Source organism: Apteryx mantelli, chromosome 5 (assembly GCF_036417845.1).
Source record: "Apteryx mantelli isolate bAptMan1 chromosome 5, bAptMan1.hap1, whole genome shotgun sequence".
NCBI classification, from domain to species: domain Eukaryota; kingdom Metazoa; phylum Chordata; class Aves; order Apterygiformes; family Apterygidae; genus Apteryx; species Apteryx mantelli.
The window spans coordinates 19196361-19218558 of NC_089982.1; the positions used below are offsets into that span (position 1 = coordinate 19196361).

Below are 22198 nucleotides of genomic sequence, written 5' to 3' on the forward strand. Positions count from 1 at the left end.
AAACATAGAATTTGGTTCCATACCTAAAAAGTTCACTAACATCAAGAAGAGGAATGTTCACCTTGACCACCTCATGAAAGCTGTATTCCTTTTACATTCCCAATTATCCTTCTTCTGTGTGAAGGGAAAGGCTGTTACAGGAGATATCTTACGCTAAAAGGAATGCTACAACAAGATTTTGCAATCAGACTAAAAATTATTTACAGAAATCAAAAATTACTCATATATTAAGAAAAGCAACTTTGGATAATATATAAACAAGTCATGACTAATGCCCATTCTTTCATCATAGCTTTGGAAATAAACCATTGGCAAGAAAATAAAGGAAAACCCTGAAGCCACTGAATGCCCCGAAGTATAGACTCTCACACGTGCTTAGGAAAAAACTAATTTTAAGAAGTTTGTTTATTAATGCTACTTCATTTTACTAGTTCATCGTTTATCCTTGTTAAATGCAACCTCATTGTGACATATGGATTTCTCATGTGAAATTCCAACACAGACTTGATTCAAAGCAGAATAAATTCAGCCCTTGAAGTTTTGCTCATATGCAGCTCTTCAAGTTGTCATGTAAAACCTTCAGTATTTTGATGACTTGCACCTGTCTTGCAATATTTTTGAAAAAATCCCTGGCTACTCAAAAATTGTTTTTTTCCCCCCCAATATCATATTCTATAACATAATTTCACTTCAAGTTTGCCAAAAGCACATTAATAGCTAGGATGGCATACAGAAATCTAATCAATCAATAAGCATACAACAGTTTAATAAAGACAAATAAAATGTACTCATCCGAATCAATCAGATCCTGTTTTCTCCAAACTAGTAAACAGCTGCAGGCACAGTCTGCTTCCCACCAAATGTTCCATGTATAACAAAGTATACCTTGTATCTCTGATGGTTCACTAATAATTTTTCAAAACTTTAACTTTCAAAACATATGACAACTATATTTTATTGAAGAAGGGAATAGGCTTAGACTGTCCAAGCCACAAATTGAAGACCAATCCAGAAACTGTACTGTAGGTGCCAAAAGTCTGTTGAATGTCAGTATTTGCTGGCATTTTTATTATTATGAATACAAGTGCAGACCAACTTCTTCAAAGAAGGAACACACTCCAAACGTGGCAGAAAAGAAAAAACACACAAGTCCTATTGTAGCAACACAGGAGCATAGAAAATAGCTCCTTTAACACTGTATGGAAAAGGTATCCCAAAGGAATAGTTCTAAATGTGTTTAAAAAGATGGAGAACCTTAAAAATAAATTCATGTCTTACATTGTAGTCTGTGGTATCAACAGTGCTAAAATAAAGAGTCAATTTGCAAGTCTACTAAAATTTTAACTGCCACAAACATGAAAATTATCCTTAGTGAGACTGCTGAAGCATGGAACTTCTACGTTCCAAAATTTTTGTGATTTTTTTTCCAATTCATTAACACAAAATCCTTGCACACACAAGAAGACACAAAGAAAGTTAGCTAGACTTTGAGAAATATTTTCAAATCTCTAAACAGCATTAAACTATTATGAGCTTAAATCAGGTAATATCTATTGTGCTTGGTTGTGCACATAAGTCCTAGTCCTTTAAAAAACTAAATGACTCCTGAATATACTTCTGAGAACCGATTTTGTGCTCTCAGATTTTGTGACTGTTATAAGCTAAGATTTTTATATATATATATATATATATATATATATATATAATATATATAAATACACACACACAGGAAAAGTATATACTGGAAAAAGTTCTCTAACTCAGAATAACAACAAACAGGGAAATACACAAACAGGAATAAACAAACAACAATAAGCCAGACTGCAATCTCTCACACAGAAAAGACAATGAAGACTGGTCTGGGAAAAAATGGGGCACGACTGCCTAAAACTCTTATCCGGGGTACATCAGAGGCAGAGGCTTCTCTATCAATAGCTGCTGAAAGCTGGTTATAGCCCAAGTTCTCTGTGGCATACAACTCCAAAAGAGCTTCTCCACCATTATTTTGGAGCCTGGTGGAAGTCTGGTAAAGAAAACTGAAATTAATGTCACTTCTGGGAGCATTAATTCCAGTTATGCTGTGCACATAGCTATCCCCCACCGCACCAAAAAACCTACAGAAGACATTGAGGAGTTGTATTAAATTCCTTTTCTGCATCTGGTTACATGTGATAAGAATTTCAAAGAGTCAGCTTGTTTAATGCATTTGAGAGTCCCTGAAATTCACCTGATGGAGTTCTAAGGGTGCCACACGCTCAGCCCAGGTCCTAAATATGTACCACTCAAAGAAGAAAATGAACTGACCACAAATTACTGAACACTTACTTGTATTATATTTTGACAGTAAAGCTGAGCACAGAACTTTAAGGATAATGGCAAACTGCCTTTGTAATTTGCTGAGACTGCTGTCACAATATTGTCAAGTAATGGATGAATTCCTGAACCTATCACAAATCTAGGTTCTAGAAAGTTTCTGGTGGAATACTCAATAAAATGGCTTACTTCATTGTGACAGAGCAAGTTAGGTAAACGGTTAGAGCTCTAATTTCCAGTAATCTAGGCCCTATATACAACTGATCCATTAGTTTGACTAGAATTTCTAATTCTTAGAGGATCATTAAACATAAAGAACTCAAATAGCTACATTTTTTTCTAACGTAATTCAGATATTAAGAAATGTATGCTACACTTGATGCATGACTTCAGAGAAGATTAACTGCAAATAACTACCAAACAGCTGTATGGCCTGTTCTCCAATATGTATGGAAAGATGGACAGTCCATAATGTTATGTCTTGAATTTCAGCACTAATATAACAGAAGATTTCCTGCTGATTTCACATCAGCTTGTGTTACAGGTGCAAAAGACTTAGTTTCTGGCAAACATAGGGAGAATTAATCTAGAAACCAGAAGAGCAGCTTCTCACATTCCATACACAGTTTATGAAATTAATTGCAATAGCATACACATCAACCCCGGATGTGTAACCAGCTTTGCTATCACTGAATAACACAATCAGAATATATGGGAAAAAAAAAAAAAAACTTCCTTCCAAAGGTAATTGATATATACAGATCAGATAACAGATAACTGGGAATTGGTCCATCCAAGTTATTTCTGGATATTTAAGGGTCTCACGAAAGAAACAAAACCGTCTGTTCTAAGTTTAAAAAAAAAAAAAAAGTAGAAGGAAAATGTCAATCTTGCAAGAAACTTGAAGTGAGCATAACTTATCTTTTAACTACTACTGCAACGGCTGTAATTTACGGTAGATGAATCACTAATGTCTCTCAAAGCTAAGGACACACAGGCTACATTTTAGCCTTCCATTTCAGGTGTTACAAACTTTCAGAAAAAAATCCCAGTCAGCTCATTAAAACAAAGATCAAATAGTAGAATAAATTATTTCAGTGAAAACTTTCTCAAGTCAAGAGGAAGAAAGCAAGCTAGGCTTTATGCATCTACTTTCAACAGAGCCTCAGACAAAATAGCAAACTGTCACAAAGTAAGTAGCTTCTCCTAGCATGTCAACAAACCAAGGTTGCACAACCTTAACAAATCATCTGAAAAGGTCTCAAAAACCTTTCTGGATGCTACAAAACACCTGCTACTACAGAGGAGCATAATGGCTATGCACACAGACCACAATCTGTTATCTGAGAATGTTTCATTTATAAAATTTTGAGAGAAAGAATGAAACTTTTCTTCAAAAAAAGACATCTTTACCCTTTGGTTAGGCAGGCAATTCTAAGGCTGCAGGACTAAATTGCAATAGAAGTTGTCAGAGAACCTACATAAGCATACTTTATCAAGCAATTCAAAGCAAATTAAAACAGCTCCATGCATGCTTTTTCAAAAACAGTCAAGAGACAGACGACAGTCTGGCCTGCTTCTCATCTGACACCAAGATACACATGTTCAAAAAGCAGTGTGAGCGCTGAAAGAAAAAGGGAAGAAAAGAGCTTCTGATGCTTTAACTATTTCTGGAACTTTGCACAATAGGAACCTGATGCAAAACCGTGTGAAAGACTGTAATATATAATCACACAAGAAAAGCCCTTTACACATCATCTTTAGATACCTCTTTATCTTAAGAGAAAATGGAAGCCATATTTGCTTAACATTCTTCAAGACATATTGCACTGCAACATTCACTGGTGTTCACAAGAAGAGATTTCATACTGATCAACACTGCTTCTTCAATACAAGCTAAAATGCACAAAAAGCTCACATATGGGCACAAGGCATTTTATGTTATCAATGCCAGACAACATTGTTAGCATCCTGTTTAGGGGTTGCAAGACTCAAAACGTTACAAATTCAATATTACTCCATTCATACTAATCTAACTTGGGATGAGTCACAGGAAGTTTATCAGGACAGTATCCTATCCAACACAGCTCACCTGCAATGCCTGTTGACTGTGTTTTTATTTATTACTTCCAGTAGTTCTTTGTCACTTTAATGATCTCCATCAAAGATTTTAACAGGAGTATTACTACAGTATCTGTAAGGACTAATACTAACAAGGAACATGAGCAACCACATCTTTTAAACGTAATTTCCTTCATACCCAGCCCCTTTGAAGTTTCATCACTATCTGGGAAGACGCATAAAATTTGACAATCATTTTGCTGAATAAGCATCTTCTCTACACTTACATTAATATCAAAAGAGTACGAAATTTACCGCTTGCTATAAACTTCTCAGAAACTAAGTGAAAAGCCTTTGGATTTCTCTAAACATGTTTGATGTTTATACATTTTTGTGTTCTGGAAATAACAAGGTACGTCCGTCTATAATGCCTTGCTATCCCAGATGGAGATAATTTTCTTTTCTTTCACTCTTTACATCTTCTGGGTTATAAATTCTTTAGGATAAGGGCCACTTCCTTGCTCCAAAGGCAACAGGACAATACATGCATTTCATTTAAAATTACAGTTAAAACTTTTAGCAACAAGTCTGATTTTTTTCTTTATATTTTTTATTTTTAAAGCTATAGGTCAACTATTCTGCACATCCTAGTATGAAAGCCAGCATTCTTGATATCTGCCCTTTGGACTTAGTTTTGACCAAAGCCTTGCTGAAGTGACTACATCAACCCAAATTCAAATTGTTTATTAGCATACTGGCATATATACCTAACATTCTGTCTGCTTTCTAGATAATAAGCTAATACATTTCTGCATATGAAAAACATGCACCAAATTTTATCACCTCTAGTGTAAATATTTCATCATCTGGTAGACATATAATCTTCAAATTAATTCTTAGGAAGTTTTTGATCCTGTCATAGGTTTAACTCTATTCTTAAGAAGAAAGCTCGAACTACTATTACAAAAAAAGACAGGATTTTATGATCTACAAAGTACTTCAGTTGTAAATAAGTTTTCCTCGACTCCTCTAGTTTTTTGAATTGTACAGAAGTAAATACTCCCTCTTCCAAGCATGCGTTTCTCCGATTAAAAATGTTCTTTTGTTAAATTTTTGCATTAACACAGTAAAATTTATATGAACCACTAAAAGTAGTTAAAAAAGCTCCAGGACTTTGCCACAGACATCTGAAACTTTGGTCACTGAGTTTAGCTTGACACTTTACCTGACTGGCTTTCTTTCTCGTAGCAAATCTTCTAGACTCTTTTCACAGTGTTCAGCAGCCACAACCAGCCTCTCTGATTGAAAAAAATATATACCAGGATTAGAATCCAGGTGAGACACTTGGAATACAATCTTCTCAGGCTAGCTCTTTGGCAGATGGCAAAGTATTTTGTCATACATTGTATGGAAGATTATGAATAATTAAAGATGTATAACTTGGGTACACCACCATCTTTTTTCATATATGAGATAGAGCAGATTATCTGATTAAAGCAGATCTTTGCCCTGTTTCTTTAGGAAAAAGTGGTGCCAACACATCTGTCCAGTCCCCTCCCAGTTTTGAACCCCTCAGCCCATGTCAACCAAATTTAACTTAAAACTAGACGTCTCAAAGAAGATAAGCATATCTGCAAAAATCTGTAACTGGGTTGATGAGAGAGACACCCAAAGTAACATCAGCTTTGAGACAAGGGATTCAGAGTGAGCACAGGAGTTAGTCTTGATTTGTCAACTGGCACATTGCTAGCTCTAGTTTCTCTTATCTAGCAAATAGTTATAGGATTTTTAGGAAGCCCACATATTCCAGATATTGATTAGCTGGCTCTCAGTACAGAGGAAGAGAGAAAAGGATTGTTGCAGTGAGGATGGGGATTGTAAGGGGAAATAGGAAAAGACCGTGGGAGGGTAAGATAACTCCTAAAGAAGCTGGGCTTTGTTACTTCTGCTGCTCATAAAACAGCTGTAGTAAGTATCCAGATTCAAAACCAAACTAAACACCACTATTTCAACCAAAAATATGATTTTATAAGGAGATTGTTACAGCAACACAAAGACAGAAAATACTTTGAGGAACAAAAGTCATCACATTAAAGCTGGAACACTTGTTACTCAACTTTTTTTTTTTTTTTTTTTTTTGATTTCAAAGTCAAAGGACCACTTAAACTTTTTTGGGAAAAGAATGGGACTGTCCTCTACAATGCTATAGAAGATTTATAAATAATTGAATTTTAACAAATAAAAATTAGACTTCAGTTTGAATGTTTTTCTGTTACTTTTATATTCCCCTTCTGAAGGTCTTTTGGGGTGTGGGGGGGAATGCATATATCTTAGATTTTTTTGTTTTTCTAGACTGCTTTCTTATTTTTCCACAAGTGGAGAAAATGACATTTGGAAGAAAAATAATATTAAATCACTTCACCTGGGATAAATGAGTGAAGAACTCTGTCAGTACCAGAACCATAAAATCTGGCATCAGTGTTGAGATTGTAAGAGTAAGAAAAGCCATCTTATTTGAAAGTGATTAACTACTATTCTGAGCACTATGAACAAAACATTCTCATGACTTCACAGTCAGAGGCTTTAATCACTATCCTGAAAGCTACTTTAATTATCACAAAATGTTTTTTCCTTCATATTTATATATACTAGAAAACCTTTATGTCACCAACACCTTCACTGTCAAAGGCTAAATTTTCCCATGTAACCATATCTCTGATTTACTGAGTGTTATGTCAGCTAGCGTTTCTTAATCTCTCAGCTCAAAAAGTGCTGTAAGAAAATCCAATTTCTGTTTCAAGAGATAACAACAAACACAAAATGAAAAAGAAGACACCTTCTAGATCTATTGGCTGCAGAATACAAAAAATTTACAAGTGTGAGAGCAAATGAACACACACAAAGATACCGCTCCCTCTCCACCCAAAACACTTCAGAGTATTTGGGGTTAGCAACTGCATAATTTTCTAAAAATCTGAAACATCCTATCATTCCGCATTATAAAGGGAAAAAATTACCTGCAATACTTTATGAGATCCTGTAGCTTACCAAACAAAGACAATGCATTTTGGTACAGAGAATGTTGTTGAATTTACAGGTAAAGCTAACAACCACTTAAATTCTGTCACAGGTGTTGCAGCTATTTTGCAGGAGTTAAGTGCTCCACTCCTGCTGAGCTTACAATAGTTAGATCATTGTAGGTGGAAAGAACACACTTACTGTTAGCTCAAATAAGGCTTCAGTTGAAAACATTTATTAAAACAAAACTCCATACCAGAATAAAGTAATTGTTAGTGAGAGAGGTCTTGAACAGCAAAAGTTGGAGGAAAAAAAAAAAGTAAAACTTGCAACCAAGATTTGATAAGGTTGAGGCAACAAGAACAGCTGCCAACAAGAACAGGAGACCTAACCATTACATGAAATTGTTCACAAGATAAAAATAAGATGTAGTAGCTCAGCATCAAAGATGCATCTATTTCAATGTCCTACACATAGATAGGATGCAGCATTTGAGTACAAGAAATCTGCAGTGAGGAAGGAAAATAAGAAAGAAAATCTCCAGCTTCTATTGATTAGCATGATGTACAACAAAAGAGAACAGACAACCAACCAACCTCTGCCTTGACTGTGTACAGAAGAAACAAAAGCATCAGTACTGCTAGTCACAGCAAAGGCATGCAGTCATTTTGAGAGTGAAAGCCAGGCACCTTCTTTAACTGGTGCAATTTTCTGCTCAGCTGCCTTCAGATATATTTTAACAAAAACATAAATGTAATCAAACATAAAACAGACACTCACCATGTTTTCCCCTGGTAATGTCAACATACTGGCAAAGCCTGGGATGGGTGATTGTTTTAAGGATTTGAAATCTCCCCAAAATTTTGATAGAGTTGGGTGTCAGAGGAAGGCCATTACTTCCGCAAACATCATGTGGCAGAGCTGAGGCGAAGAAGGTGGAGGCACCCATCTCAGTGTCTTTTAAAGGAAACATCTTTTTTCCCACACAATCTGAAGCCCTTCCAGACAATTCACATTCCTTAAAAAGGGAACACAGAGCAAAACCTTACATACAAAAGATATGGATTTTTGTGACTCAGCTTTTTAGGGACTACAAAAGGCAATTAAAATGTATTTCTCAGTAAAAGGGGGAAAGAAACATTTTTGCATAATGAACACAATAATACAGTGCTGCTGCTTCACAAACACTACATTTAAAGATGAAAATATAGTAATACTTGTAAACAGAGAGATAAGACTCATTTAGATAAAACTATTCTTGGGAGCAGACATACTTTAATACAAGCAATATTCAGATGACTGCTGCTATAAAATTTAAATTTAAAGTTAGGAAGTAACATTCCTCCTTCCTACCTCCATTTCTTTCCCTACCTATAGGATTGTGTGCTTGCTCACATACTGACTCAGGCAAATAATAACAAATCAAGCAAGTGATCTACATTAAACGTTTCTATGGGACAGTCAAGCAAAGCTGGTTAGTTTTCAACTCAGTTCCTGAAGCATTTAGTTTCATAACCACTTTTATCTCCAGCCAGAACAACTTCTCTGCTCTGAACCATACATTTCAATTTACTGTGAGCTAAATATTTTCCTTGCATTTTTCCATAACCAACCACTATGCAGTTCAAGAATATGAAAACCAGGAAGATGCACAAGTAACAGACACTTCTACAGCCAGTCAGCTCAGCCTCAGATAAAACTGCTTGGACTTTTCTACTTCCAAATTAAAAATTTAATCTTGGGCACCAAGTACCAGAATCTGAAAACTGAGTTCAAATCTCTGTTCAGACCATTTCTGGATTCCCCAGATGGTGAATCAAGCCACTACAAGCCTTTATTAGAAAGTATTACCTCTGCAGTGCATGTTATGTTTCCATAACACATACAAACTTGTGTATAAACTCCCATACAGGGGTATGGGCACTTATCTCCACTTGCAAGTGGAGATAAAAATGACAAGCTCATATGCTCCAGAGTGAAGTCTGGCCTGTAAGCCCTCATGGTAAAGTGGATGGCACTGCCACAAAGCACAGGAAGAGATGCGAGAGAACAAAACATCACTTCATTAATGAGCCTAAAGCAGAAGAGTATCATTCAGTTCTCTCTGACTTCAGAGACATTATAGCATAGAGTGTGGAGGCATCTGCATATATAACCAACAGAATGAGTCCACCGGCTGATGTAGAAATCACATCTAACTCTCTCATCTGTTACAGAATAGTAATCAAAAACGCTAAAGTGTAGGAACAGCTATGCAGTTCCTCCAGGAAAATAAAAAATGGAGAGGAGGTGGAACCCTTAGGATTTTAAGCCCATAAGAAAAACAATAGGAAAAGTTTAAAGCATAAAACCAGTTCCTCCAAAACAGATGTGGTAACTCTTTATCTTAGAGACTTCACGAAACAATGAGAGTGTTCAGAGCACTAAAGGAGCTAAGTGCTTTTTTTTTTTTTTTAAACTCTTCTGACCAACATTACCCTGCTGCTTTCAGTAAAAGCTATTCTCTCTTGAGAAAGTCACCCACAAGAAAGAGGATTTAACACTTTAGTCACTCAGAAAGAATTATCTTTTGCCTGAGGGAACAATCTTGTTCCCACCACAAAATTTCCATTAAAAACCTTTTTACGCTCCTTGTGTGAATCTTAACTGAGATAGTGTTCCCATAAAAGGTTACACAGAGATCCTTATACACCAAACATCTTTACCAACTGTATACAAACGGAAAGTATGGAGCACACATTCTGTTTTAACAAATACAGTTCAGCTTAAGACACAAAGCAAATATATGGATGCTTTCACTATCATTTTTTACTCATGTTTTTTTGTGAAGAAAAAGGTGAGATATGGTCATTTAATTTCTAACATTAGTCATCATATTAAATACAAACGGATAAAGCAATCAAACTTCTGAAGGAAGAAAATAAATAACGGGTATTTTTAGTAATAATTTTCTATAAAAAGTCTTGTATGTAAAAACACAACACTTTCATATTTCATGAACATTTAACATTTCCTTGGAAGCGATTGATTCTGGGATGCTAACCATGCAACTCACACCTATAACATACTATTGGAAAGATGCAAGTTGGACTGAGTGCAAGGAGTAAGACATATTGGTGCACAGCAAGTTCCAATAGGAAAGTTTTAACTGTATTTTTGTAATAAATTAAGACCCAGATTCCCAGATAAATTATGACCCAGGAACTTCATGTCTGCCAAATGAACTACCCTGCTTCTGAAGGCAAATAGATATTAACCATGAAAAAAGAAAACTCAATTTAGATAATCAATTGTAATCTTGCTTGGCACATCAGGATTCCAATAATTGCTCTAAAATAAAAAAGCTACTATCATCAGAGTTGGGGAGGAGGGGGAGAAAGTAAAATTATGCCAAAAGATAAGATGCACTACGTCTAAAATATTTAAACACATCATTTACAATATATTTACTCAGGTAAGAAGTGTTTTCATTTGTACTGTTAAAAAGCAATCTGCTAGATAATACTTCTTTAACACATCTGATCTGCATTTGGTTGACATCTGGAAAGAAATTGTAATAAAAAAGAACTGTTAACTAACAATAGTTCAACAATCATCTTAAAAAATTAACCTTTTCTTTTACCCTAGACATTTTGCCCACTAGGATCAACTAGACCACCTTCAATGTTTTGGACTAGATAATTGCAGATTATCACTCACTTTTCATTGGTTGCACAGAGAAAACAGAAGAAACAAAAAAAGCAAACAATCTTTCCCATTGGCTACTAAAAAGAACCAACAAGCAAGAATTTTAAAAGCTACACATTAAAACAAGTTTTTTTGTTTACAAAAAAACCCTGTTTTTCTGTTTTACAGAACTGACTCTCTGGAATCCACTAAAGCAATGAAAAAAGTTTTCTCTGATGCTGGAAAAGGGCTAGTTCTGTCAACAGTTAACAGTTAAATTCTGATATCTGCCCTTAACTTTCAACTTCCATAAATTCCTAGACTGACTTAAAATATAAATTAAGTAACTGCAAAACCAAAAGTTAAATCCTTTTACCACCACCTTTAAACAGAAGCACACATTAACAGCCTAAATGAAAGGGACTTTTTAAACTAAATTATTTCAATCTAGTCATTTCTCCAATAACTTACTGTCATTTCTAAATTCAAATAGAATGTTACATATATTTTTAAAACTTATCTGAAAGAGGACTTTATATAACTGTTTAAATCATCCTTTTCTTCAATCCACATCAAATCTGGTGCAGATATAAACACACAGAGTGCTACAAACCTCACAATACTCATGGCACACAATTTCACATATCAAACTCATTTCTTCTATATAGAAAAGACACATATTGCATTAATTTTATAATTTGGAGGAATGAATTATAGTCTGCAGGACTTCCCAATTGCTTTGAAATAAAAAGAGGAAAAGAAAAAAATTGTTGTGTTATTTTAAATTGACGCCAGAAACAGTTCAGGCAAATTCAGTTCTGGGACTGAATTCTGGAAATTCAATTCTGATAATCTGAAACAGTGGGGATGGAAGAGGAAGCGAAGACTTGCCTTATTGTGTCATCCTAAATGACTGAGTCGTTGCTTCCAGAGTATGGTTTACTGAGTATATGAGACACAGTCTATCACATCTGCAAAACAGGTCTGGCATGAAGACTGAAGTCCAGAAGTGACCTGTTTTGCATCTCACCTCTAAATGACCCTCCCTAGCCCACTACCTCCATCCAAATCTCCCTTAGAAACCTTTACTGTATACACAAACACTAACCAACATTCTCAGTAAAATCTACCAGAAACAGAAGTTCTTTACAAGTTTCTATTTAACTTCAAATTAACATTACTTTGATAACCTTTCATTTGATAAAGAAATTAGGTAAGAGTATGTTAGGACAATCACAATAATGACCAGGGACCTAATTAACTTCATAATAATAAAAAAAAATTATTAGCTTAATTTATTTGTTTTTCTGCAGATTAAGTTTAATTCACCTCATAAATTTTTTATTTATGAGGTGCAAACAACATTGCAGTACTGCAGAGATTTCATCAGATTACTCAGAAATCTGAACGCGAGTAGTACTGTTTTTAATCAAACATTTTCTCCTGTGTCATAACTTCATTACTTCTTTTACGAAATATTCCAAATACTCTGACATTCATAAGAAGTATTCTACCTAGAAATAAAGAATAACTGCAGAGTCACAGGCATAAATACAGATTCTGAGCACATTAAAAAGCACTTTTAAGTATACCTGAAAAACATTATTTTGTCAAAGTAACAAGCTCCCTGTATAACAAAATCACTATTTCCTGTATGAAAATTCTACATGTAGATATGACTTGCCTAAACACTTCTCTTCATATTCCAGCTACGCCAATTCAGCAAAAGGATAAGTAAATGCGTCAATTTTCATTATAATATTGTTACTCAATTTGGGATCAACAGACAATGCAAAACAGATTTTGAAAGGGCTACAATGTCAGTATTTTGTCTTCAATGAAGACAAAAATTGTAGGAAAAAAACAGACAAGCGTCATAGTGTTTTTGGCACAGGTGACTGAAAATGTTTCTGGGATTATTTCATGCAAATGCTAAATAGTAGTTCCTTTTTCTAAAAACCAGGCATCATTTTACTCAAATGAAACATAGGCATCAGCAAAGACTAAAAAAAGCCGTTTCTCAGCAGTATTGCTGAATCTTATCATACATATACGACAGCCTCTTTCTCTTATCTGGGTATTGCTGTAAAAAAAGTTAATGCCATTTTTCAGGGCATTTACAATGTTACCACACAAAATTATTAGATTAAGATGTTCCTGCTTAAAAAGCCAGGCTTAAGAGTCAATAAGACTTAGGGAGCATCTCAAGTTTTGGATTGTCAGCTAGAACCTTTAGCTAGAGGGTGGAAAAAAAAGAAAAAACATTTGGATAGAACGGAATCGCTTGCCAAACAGCTGTTAGAAAAGCTGGCAACCCCAGGTGACCCTGGTATCCTCTAAGACACCCCCCCCCCAACCAGACTTACTACCCGCTGAGCGGCGGGGATGTAACCCCGAGCGCCGCCGCGCAGCCCGGGTTGGCACTCGCACCCCAAAAGGCCCCAACGGGCGCTGCCTCTGAAATCCGCCCCCCGCAGGTGCCGCACCTCGCGCGCCCCGCCGCCTCCCTCAGCTCGACCGTTACTAACAGTCGCCCGCGCGGGGGGCGAGGGAGGGGCAGGGGAGCGCCCCTCAAGCCCGGCACCACGCGCGCAGCACGGCCCCCCCCGGCGCTGCCGCGGCGCGGGGGCTGCCGGCCCGGCCCGGCCCTGGCCACGGTGGCGGGGGAAGCGCGGCACCCCGGGCGGGGCAGGGGCAGGTCCCGGTCCCAGGGGCGGCGGTACCTCCGCGGGCGCCGCCACCGCACCAACGTCCCGCTCCGCACCCCACCCCCGCCGGCTCTCGCCGCTCCGTGACGTCACCCCCCCCGCCGGCCTCCAGAAGGACCTCGGCATAGAGGCGTCTAGCGTGATGCCTGAGATCCCTTTTAGTTCTGTCTTAATATATATTAAAAAAAAAAAAAAGAAGAAGTTTAGCCCCTTTCTTCTATGTGAACTCCCGATGCACAGGTACTCAGAGAACGATGTCGTGAGTGCTTTTGCCTGAGAAACAACGCGCTCGCTGGGGGAAATGAGGCTCTGCCGGGCGCTTTCTCCCAAAAGCCGGGCGCCCTCGCGGGCAGCCCTGCGAGGGGGTCCTTCCTCGCGGCGGGAGGAGGCGCGCGGCGGCGGCGGCGGCTCCCGTCGGTTCATGTGAGTGTTGCCCCGCGGAGGGCGGCGGGCAGGGCCGGGCCCGGGGCTGGGTCTGACAGACCCCCGGGGCTGCGAGGCGGCTCTGCCCCCTCCGCGTCCTCGCAGCGTGCCCGCGGGGCCGCGAGGGCGGTGTGGAGCGGCCCTGGGGGCGGCGGTTGGGGGGCTGCGTCATGGCGGCCCAGAGGCCGGGCCGGGTCGTTGGGGCAGGGCCGCGGCAGCGGCGGGGGGGACGAGAGCGCTGGGCCCGCTGCTGCGTGGCTTGTACCGCGCGTTTCTGGCGCGGCCCGGCGGCCGCAGGGGAGCGCTGCGAATGCCGCTGCCGCGTTTGGTCGGGAGGGAGGGAGGACACGCGCGGAGAGGTCCTGCTGCGGCCCGTTGTGCTCCCGTGCTCGGTTGAGTTTCACGCCGAAACGGCAGCTTGGAAGCGGCCTGGTAAGGGGCTGCTGAAATCAATACTGTAATGGCCGGGAAGCCACAGGCGGGGTGTACTTATTGAACTTGGCGTGTAAACTGCTGGTGTTAATCGAAAAGTCGGTAATTTCTCTGTTTTGGCACACAGTGTGCTTTTAGGTTCTTTAGGTTTGTGCACAGATTTCAGTGAGTGAAAAACAATGTATAATTATGTCTTCAGCCTATTTTCAGTAGAGATATTTGCAAAGGTGTAACGGAGATCACCTCTCTGTACTTGGATACATAGATTAGATAAGCAGGATGATATTATGGTTTACTCCTTGCTAGTTTATGTTAGGAGTAATTAAACAACTATTATACGGCAGCATTACTGAAATAGTGTATATTTTGAGCTTATCAGTAAATGCCTTTGTGCTGAGTTTAACTGCTCTCAAAAGGAAAATAACACTACTGCAGAGCAGGTATTAAGTTGTGCTTGTGTTTCACGGTCTTTCTGTTTCTCTAATTTGTATTTTTTAATAGTTGAAGTCTTTGCTCTTCACAAACACTTGTGATTCACGATACTTCAGTAAAACCAGTAGTAATTCTAGACAGTAGTGATCAAATGTATCATCTTGGTTTTGTATGCCCTTTTTGTTCACTTACTAAATTATTGTCCACCTACGTTTAAATAATAGCATACAATTTGGAAGACCTGTTGGAAGGTAAACCCAAGATATGTAAAAAACAAAAACTCCCTAGAGTAATACGGGATATTACTAAAAAGAGTACGATGCTTTTCATACTTGGACAGCCTTAGAAATGAGTGGCAGATGCTTATAACGTAGGTAACTTTTATCAAATAATCAGTAAAGTGTTTTTGTAGTCAGCCTGAAGGATCTTTCTTTGTCTATCAGCGTGACTTCATCATAGTATTCTCCTGCCCCCCATGTTGCAGGTTAACAATACATTCCTGTTATGGCAATTCTGACTTTGAAGAATTTACAAAAAAAAAAAATGGTGAGTTGCCTTGACATTTTAACAGCACTGAAGACTAAAGGTGCAAGGTATTGAAGGCGGAGTGATTTAAGTCAAAATGACTTTTACAATTAACTTCAGGAATTGTGGTCTCGGCAATATTTTTTCCCAGTCATAAATGTGAAGCTTGTTTGTCTTTTCCACACAACATTGTAGGGTTATTTGCTTCTTTTACATTTTTTTAATGTAAGTAGAGAAGCAAACAGTTTCTTGTTCCCTAGATGGAAAGCAAATGAACAGTTTGGAGAGAATTATATCAAATACTTTGCTTAGAAAAAGGATGTTCTGCAAATATGAAAACAGCACATCAGACTGGAAATAACAGAACTCTTGAGTTGTCTAAGGTAGCTGTAGCCTTTAAGACTTGAGGCATGTGCGAGCGGGAGAACAATCTGAATCTGAAAAAAATAATTGAAATATTTAATGCAGAAAGTTGTGATTGAGCTGCTTTAACATAAGTATGATTGAATTTAGTAAACTGAATTTAGTAACTGAATGGCCAGTGGCAGGCTAACTTAGGGCCTCTTTATCAAAGGAGGTTCAAACACTTTTCTTCTCCTGTCTGATTTAGGAGATGTTCCTACAAGGAAGACTACAAAATGCTGTGGTAGTAATGCCAAATCATGCAAGCCATATTGGTGGTATTCCTCCCTTTTCATGGTCATGTCTTTTCTGAAGTTGCCTGCTTAGTGTCCTTTGTAGAATCACATTTTTGAAGAACAAAGTCCTGTTTTTAAAAATGTTGAAGTATATACATCTAACTGTAATGTTTATCACCAAAATTCCATGCTATATGTTTGATGTTCTGAATTGGTAACTTAAGTGACATGGAAATCACAATAAGTTTGATCAGGCTTTGAAAGTTTGTCTCCTAATCTTGTCGTCTTTGTTTGTTTTTCTTCCATGAAGTCAATAGAAGCCTTGCTGTTTGTGATTTGTGGATTTTTTGTTTGTTTTTTTTGAGTTAGGACTAAAGTGGAAAGTCACCACCTTTTTGTTAATTTTTAAATTAGTTTGTAATATATGGAGATATAGTACAATTGTTTATGTCATCATGAAGCTTTAAAAATAGCTTATAAAATATTACAAATACATTAAAATATTTTTGTATTAGTTTATACTGTAAAAGTATTGTGCTAGTTTGTATTATAAGAAATAACCAGCTGAAGTGATTTATGTACTTTCTTTCAGAATCTACAGACCACTTCTAAAATTGCTGCTGCTGTTTGTAAATTTACTAATTAGCAGTAGAGTCAAATTAGAAAAGTACCAATTTTTCTGCTTTTCATTTGCAAAACATTAAAGTGGAATAAAGAATCTTATTGACACCATGTTATTCTGCTCCTTTTTGAGAATGCCCTAAGAAGCAGCAGAGATAGCTGGTGCATTTTGGGGACAGGAGCCCAAATAATGGCATCAGAATGAAAACTGGATCTTTAATTGGCAAGGGAAAAAAAAAAACTGTTGAGATGCAAAACGGGAGACATGTCTAGACCAAGTGTGAAATGAAAAAATGAAAATTGAACTTTTTAATTTCCTTTTAAGCAATTAATAATCCTTACTGTGAAATATGTTCATACCTCATGGGGGGTGGGGGGAATCCTCTTGTTTCTCTTCTGTCCTTTATTTCATCCCATTTCTCTTGGAAAATCTTGGCGATCTGGTAGAAATGATCTACCAAAACTTCACTAGTCTTTTGGGGTCAAGCGCTGTGTTATACTAGCTAATTGAAAGTTGTAATATGTTTTTCTCTCAGTATATTATACAGATTGTATGAATTTGGGAGGGGCAAAGTACTTGATGGTACAAATAGATGACAGAAAAAGAAAATGTAAGGCTGATTGGCAAACTTGGCTGAATTCAGAGAACATATAGAGCATGGTAAATGTCTAAAACTACAGTTATCCTGAGAAATATCTATATTAAAAAAGTAAGTGTAAAGCAGTTGGCATAGGAAGATTGATCAAATGTGCAAGAATGGGAATCTGTTATCTACCATAATATTTTTGAACTTTTCTGATTGTGAAGCTGATGGCTGTGTGTTGCAGCTGCCATGTGAAGAATTCCTTCATCTTTGTATCTTCTAAGGAAGTGTTCTCTAAAACTTAAAAAATTTCAAATGCTAAACAATGTAGCCAAACTGAATGGTTAGCATAGAAGGAAAATAGCTAGGAAAATCAGATGTGAGCAAAGTAAAGAGCTTCTCCTGTTTCTTGTGTTGTTATGATTTTTATGACTGGTTGCTGCAGTTGTGATAGGTTTTCATATTCCCTCTTAGTTTTGCACAGTCTGTCATGAGGGCACTTAATTAGAATGCTGGGGGAAAAATCCAGGGTTTCAGAGAAACCTGGAAACCTCTGTATAATTCTTATTCTAAACAGTTACCTGGATGGTTCTCATTACCATTGCTAAGAAATATTTCCCTTGTTAGATTTCCTGTAGTGCTTGCACATTGTGGGGTGGAGTGGAGGTTTGGGGTGGCGGAAGGGATCTATCTTTAGTTTTGCTTTCCATGGTTACTTTATTTTTAAACAGTAGCAAATAAGTTTCCCTGATAGCTTTTCTTTCCTGTGCAATGGAAGCTATTCTTACCCATAATTTAATATGGGTTTGGAAATATTTGGGTACTCTCAAAGCAGCCTGCTGAACAAAACTTTTTTATTTTGTTTTTGTGCTTGGGAAAAGATGCTTTCCTTTAAAAGTAATTTCTTGAGTGAAAAATGATTCCCTGACTAGGCTTGGTGACCACAGACCACTAAGTCATCAATTAAAGCTCCCCCCCCCCTTTTTTTTTCTGCCCCCTTCTTGGAGAGCAAGAAGATATAATACTGTCTGCATTATGACTTTAGAGATACAGTACCAATGATTCATCTGGTTAGAATTAAATTAGTAAGAGTACTGTAACCTACCTGCTGCTCTTAAGAATCCTGTTGATGTATACAAAACTGTAAACACTGGTTATGTTTTCTTAGACTGGTGAAACATGGTTTAAGGGAACCTCATGTTATTTATCCTGTTCACATGTCCCAAAAATTGTACCTCAGCTATTCTTAGCAGATGTTCTTTGCAGCTTGCAGGGTTGGTGGTCTGTGGAGACTATGGAATTTCAGTCTGTTCCTGTATTTTAATTATTCAGGTTGTAGAATACTTTCCTACTGTGTAGCATGTAATAAGGAAGGCAGTTTAAGCTCTTCATTTCTTAGCCATCTTCAGCACATATCTCTTTACAGCTGAGGTACTATGTACTCGTAATAGTAAGCCTATTAAAAGAAGACTATTAGAATGTCTTCTATTGGTCTAGAAGTTGGCAAGAGAATTATGGTGATGCTAAAAAAGGTAGCAAGAAAGATGAGGGGAATACTGGTGATACCTTTTGTGCTCTCATTGCCTTGGAAAGGTGCCCTTTTAAAGAAAATCCAGAGTGAAACTTGGCATACAGATGAAATTCCAGAGGAAAATAAAGGCAGTAAAATTGTGCCTAAAAAGGATATGGACAGTGATGTAAATGACAACAGACTGGCTAGCCTGTCACCTGACCTTGCTCAAATATCAGGGAAATCTGATAGGAATAAAATGCTGGTTAGTTCCTCTATCTTATAATTCTTTACTAATCAGCATAGTCTATCAAAAATGATCTTTTTAAACAAACAAGAAAAGAAAAAGATGTCCTTCCTTCTGACTGCAATTGTACTGATAAAGTTGATGCAACTCTAATATAAAATTCTACAACCTGTTTCTCTTTCTTTGGGTTAAAACACAGTGTTACATAATAAGGACATCAACCATAAAATGGATTAAGATGGGCTTAATGATAAGAAAATGACTTTTTGGTGGGAAATACCTGTCTAATAAAGATACCTCTGTTGAGGCTTTAAAGGGTTTAGTCTGTTTTCATCTGTAACTGTAATCAGACATAGAGATGTGAGCTGAGCTTGGTGCAGGAACAGAGAGACTGACACTGATGTGCTGGACTTGAGGTATCTCGTGCCTTTGGCATGCCTGGCAAACTGTAAGGGCCCTATAGGACTGTTTAGGTTAATCAGTCTCTTTCCGTGCTCACAGAAGCAATGAGGTATACCTCAAGCCCAGCATATCAGTGGGTTCCTGCTTCCTCCTGGAATTGGGGTTGTAGCCTCCTACAGTGGGGATGTGTCCTCTCCAGTCCTTCTTCCAAAATATGTTGTGGTCTGCTTATCAGCATCATACCAATAAGGAACAGTCAGTAAAATGACATGTAAATGGGTCGATGGTGCTGAGCTTGGAGCTGGAGCAAAAGGATGAGCTGTCTGGATGAGATTTTAAATGAGGGTTGTAGAAAGGTGCTTTGGCCAAGGTCTGTGCAGTGTAGTGCCCTCCTTCCTGCATTTGCTGTGGACTCTCCCAACTGCTAGTTACTTGGTCAGCATTGCAAATTAATTTATATGTCCATTCCACCAAAGTGAGTGTAAAATTAACAAGTTGATGTTTCACTTCACAGACAGTTTATTTATCCTGACTGTTAGCAAATCTTTGATGTATTGTGTTCTCCTAGATTATCACACTTGAATATGTGATAGTATCACACTTAAAAATATGTAGTAAAATCTATCCTTGTAAAAGTTAAGTAACACAGGGATATGAAAGAGGGGAATATTACTGGTTTTGTAATGCTGGTTTAGCAGAAGGGCAGCAAAACATCTTAAGTACCTTCTCATCTATTATACCTAAATCACTTCTGACAGATGTTTGTCTAGCTTGTTTTTAAAGCTTTCCAGTGATGGATATACCACAACCTCCACAGGCAATCTGTTCAGTCTTTACTCTTACTTGAAAATTTTCCAAATGTCTAACTTAAATCTTCCTCGCTTTTTTTCCTATCTGCAGTGGACCTGGTGAACAGTTTAGTCCCTTTCTCATACCAACTTTGTGTTTGAAGAATGTTACCAAGTCTCCCATCTGTCTTTTTTTTCTGTAGACTAAACAACTCCATTTCTTTCAAGCTTTTTGATCTTTTTTAAAGTGTATTTTAAAAAGCTGAGAGAAGGGAAAGGAGAATCTGGGGAAAAAAAGCAATTCTCTGTGGCAATTGCAGGGAGTCTTAAGTATGCATGAGTGCAATGTGAATATTGTTTGGGAAATCTCTTGAGCAGCTAAGACAGTTTGTCTGTAATAAAATGTGGCTAGAAAGCCTTTCCTCACTTGGCTTTCCTTTATTTCTTCCTGTCTGCCTCAGCCTTCTCTTTAGAGAACTATTATAAGTTTGAGTGTGGTTGGGGGTTTTTTTTGTTTGTTTTGTTTTGTTTTTTGAAACTGGAGTGGGGGGACACCACAGGGGGAACAGAGTCCCAGGTAAGAAGTTATTCCCCTTTAATGTGTTCATAGGGCGGTGTTAGCTAATAAACTCATTAGTCGACTCCATACTTTTTGACACATGAAGACTTCTAATGGCTAAGTCTGTAACAGGCATACAACATTTTTCAAGCAGGTGTTTCCCCTTTAATATGTAGCCTCTGTGATTCGAGTCAGTGTGATACATCTGATAGAACAGGGGGGAAAGCACTTACTGAGCGTAATAAAAATGTGTTGCTTTGCTTGGGTGGCATGATTGCTTCAAATATTTTGAGATTGTCAATCTCAAAATATACTCGTTTGAGTATTCCTAGACTATTCAAGCATACAAGTTTAAATAATAAAAGGTACTTGTCTGAGCATGCTCTATACTTATGACAAGTGCTTGTAAATACACTGTGGTTAGAAACTTATAATTCATTGTTACTGTGGTTTTGGGCATGGCAGTCACTAGCACTCCTGAGGACAAAATTCAGTGTGCTGGATCCTTGTTCAGTTTTATAAGGGACAGCTGCCTATAAGGCAAGCCATGGTCTGCTCCTGGATGATATACAGTAATATCAGGTGATAGACCAATACAAAAGGAAATCAAGTTAATCTTCTGTTTTTTCTTAAATGTTGCTTCCAACAGATTTGCTTCTGAGGAAACTGTCCTAAAAATGATGTGTCTTTCAGGATCAACACATGGTAACTGTTTCAGATCTTAGTGTTCTCTTACTTTTGTATTGTTAACATATAGAATAGTTTGCAATTTCAGTTTTCAATATCATATTTAAAATAAGTGCCTGGTTCAAGCAATTCAAATGGGAAAAGAAGAGGAGCAACTTAATCATTCATTTGTTCCCTTGTATGGCTATTTATTTTGCTATGGTGATTAATCTACTTCAGTAATTCTACCGCTGAGGCTCATGGGCTAACACTGCGGTGCATTAGCAGCAGTGTGCAACCAGCAAAGAATTTGCTTCTGGATCATCTTGTATATTCTTCCTCTTGAATGTCCCTGACTCTCTTCTTTTTTTATCACAGAATGGTTGAGTTTGGAAGGGACCTCTAGAGATCATCTAGTCCAACCACCCTGCTTAAGTGGGGTCACCTAGAGCACGTTGCCTAGGACCCTGTCCAGATGGCTTTTGAATATCTCCAAGGATGGAGACCCCACAACCTCTCTGGGCAACCTGTCCCAGTGCTCAGTCGCTCTCACAGTAAAGAGGTTTTTCCTCATGTTCAGATGGAACTTCCTGTGTTTCAGTTTG

The 22198-nt window shown here is 37.8% G+C and overlaps 2 protein-coding genes across 3 annotated transcripts in view; one reads left to right on the forward strand and one right to left on the reverse strand.

Moving 5' to 3' along the window:
• Nucleotides 1–13836, reverse strand: part of TBCK (TBC1 domain containing kinase) — a 113441-nt gene extending 99605 nt beyond the window's left edge. The window contains exons 1-3 of the mRNA XM_067297590.1: nucleotides 13782–13836; nucleotides 8173–8410; nucleotides 5600–5672 (exon numbers count right to left, since the gene is read on the reverse strand). Of these exons, the coding sequence (XP_067153691.1) occupies nucleotides 5600–5672; nucleotides 8173–8365 (266 nt within the window). The 5' untranslated portion in view covers nucleotides 8366–8410; nucleotides 13782–13836. The remainder of the gene's footprint in view (nucleotides 1–5599; nucleotides 5673–8172; nucleotides 8411–13781) is intronic.
• Nucleotides 13837–14056: 220 nt separating this feature from the next.
• AIMP1 (aminoacyl tRNA synthetase complex interacting multifunctional protein 1) overlaps nucleotides 14057–22198 on the forward strand; it is a 43285-nt gene continuing 35143 nt past the window's right edge. For both annotated transcript variants that reach the window (XM_067297591.1, XM_067297592.1), the window contains exon 1: nucleotides 14057–14189. In XM_067297591.1, coding sequence (XP_067153692.1) covers nucleotides 14068–14189 — 122 coding nt within the window. In that variant the 5' untranslated portion in view covers nucleotides 14057–14067. The remainder of the gene's footprint in view (nucleotides 14190–22198) is intronic.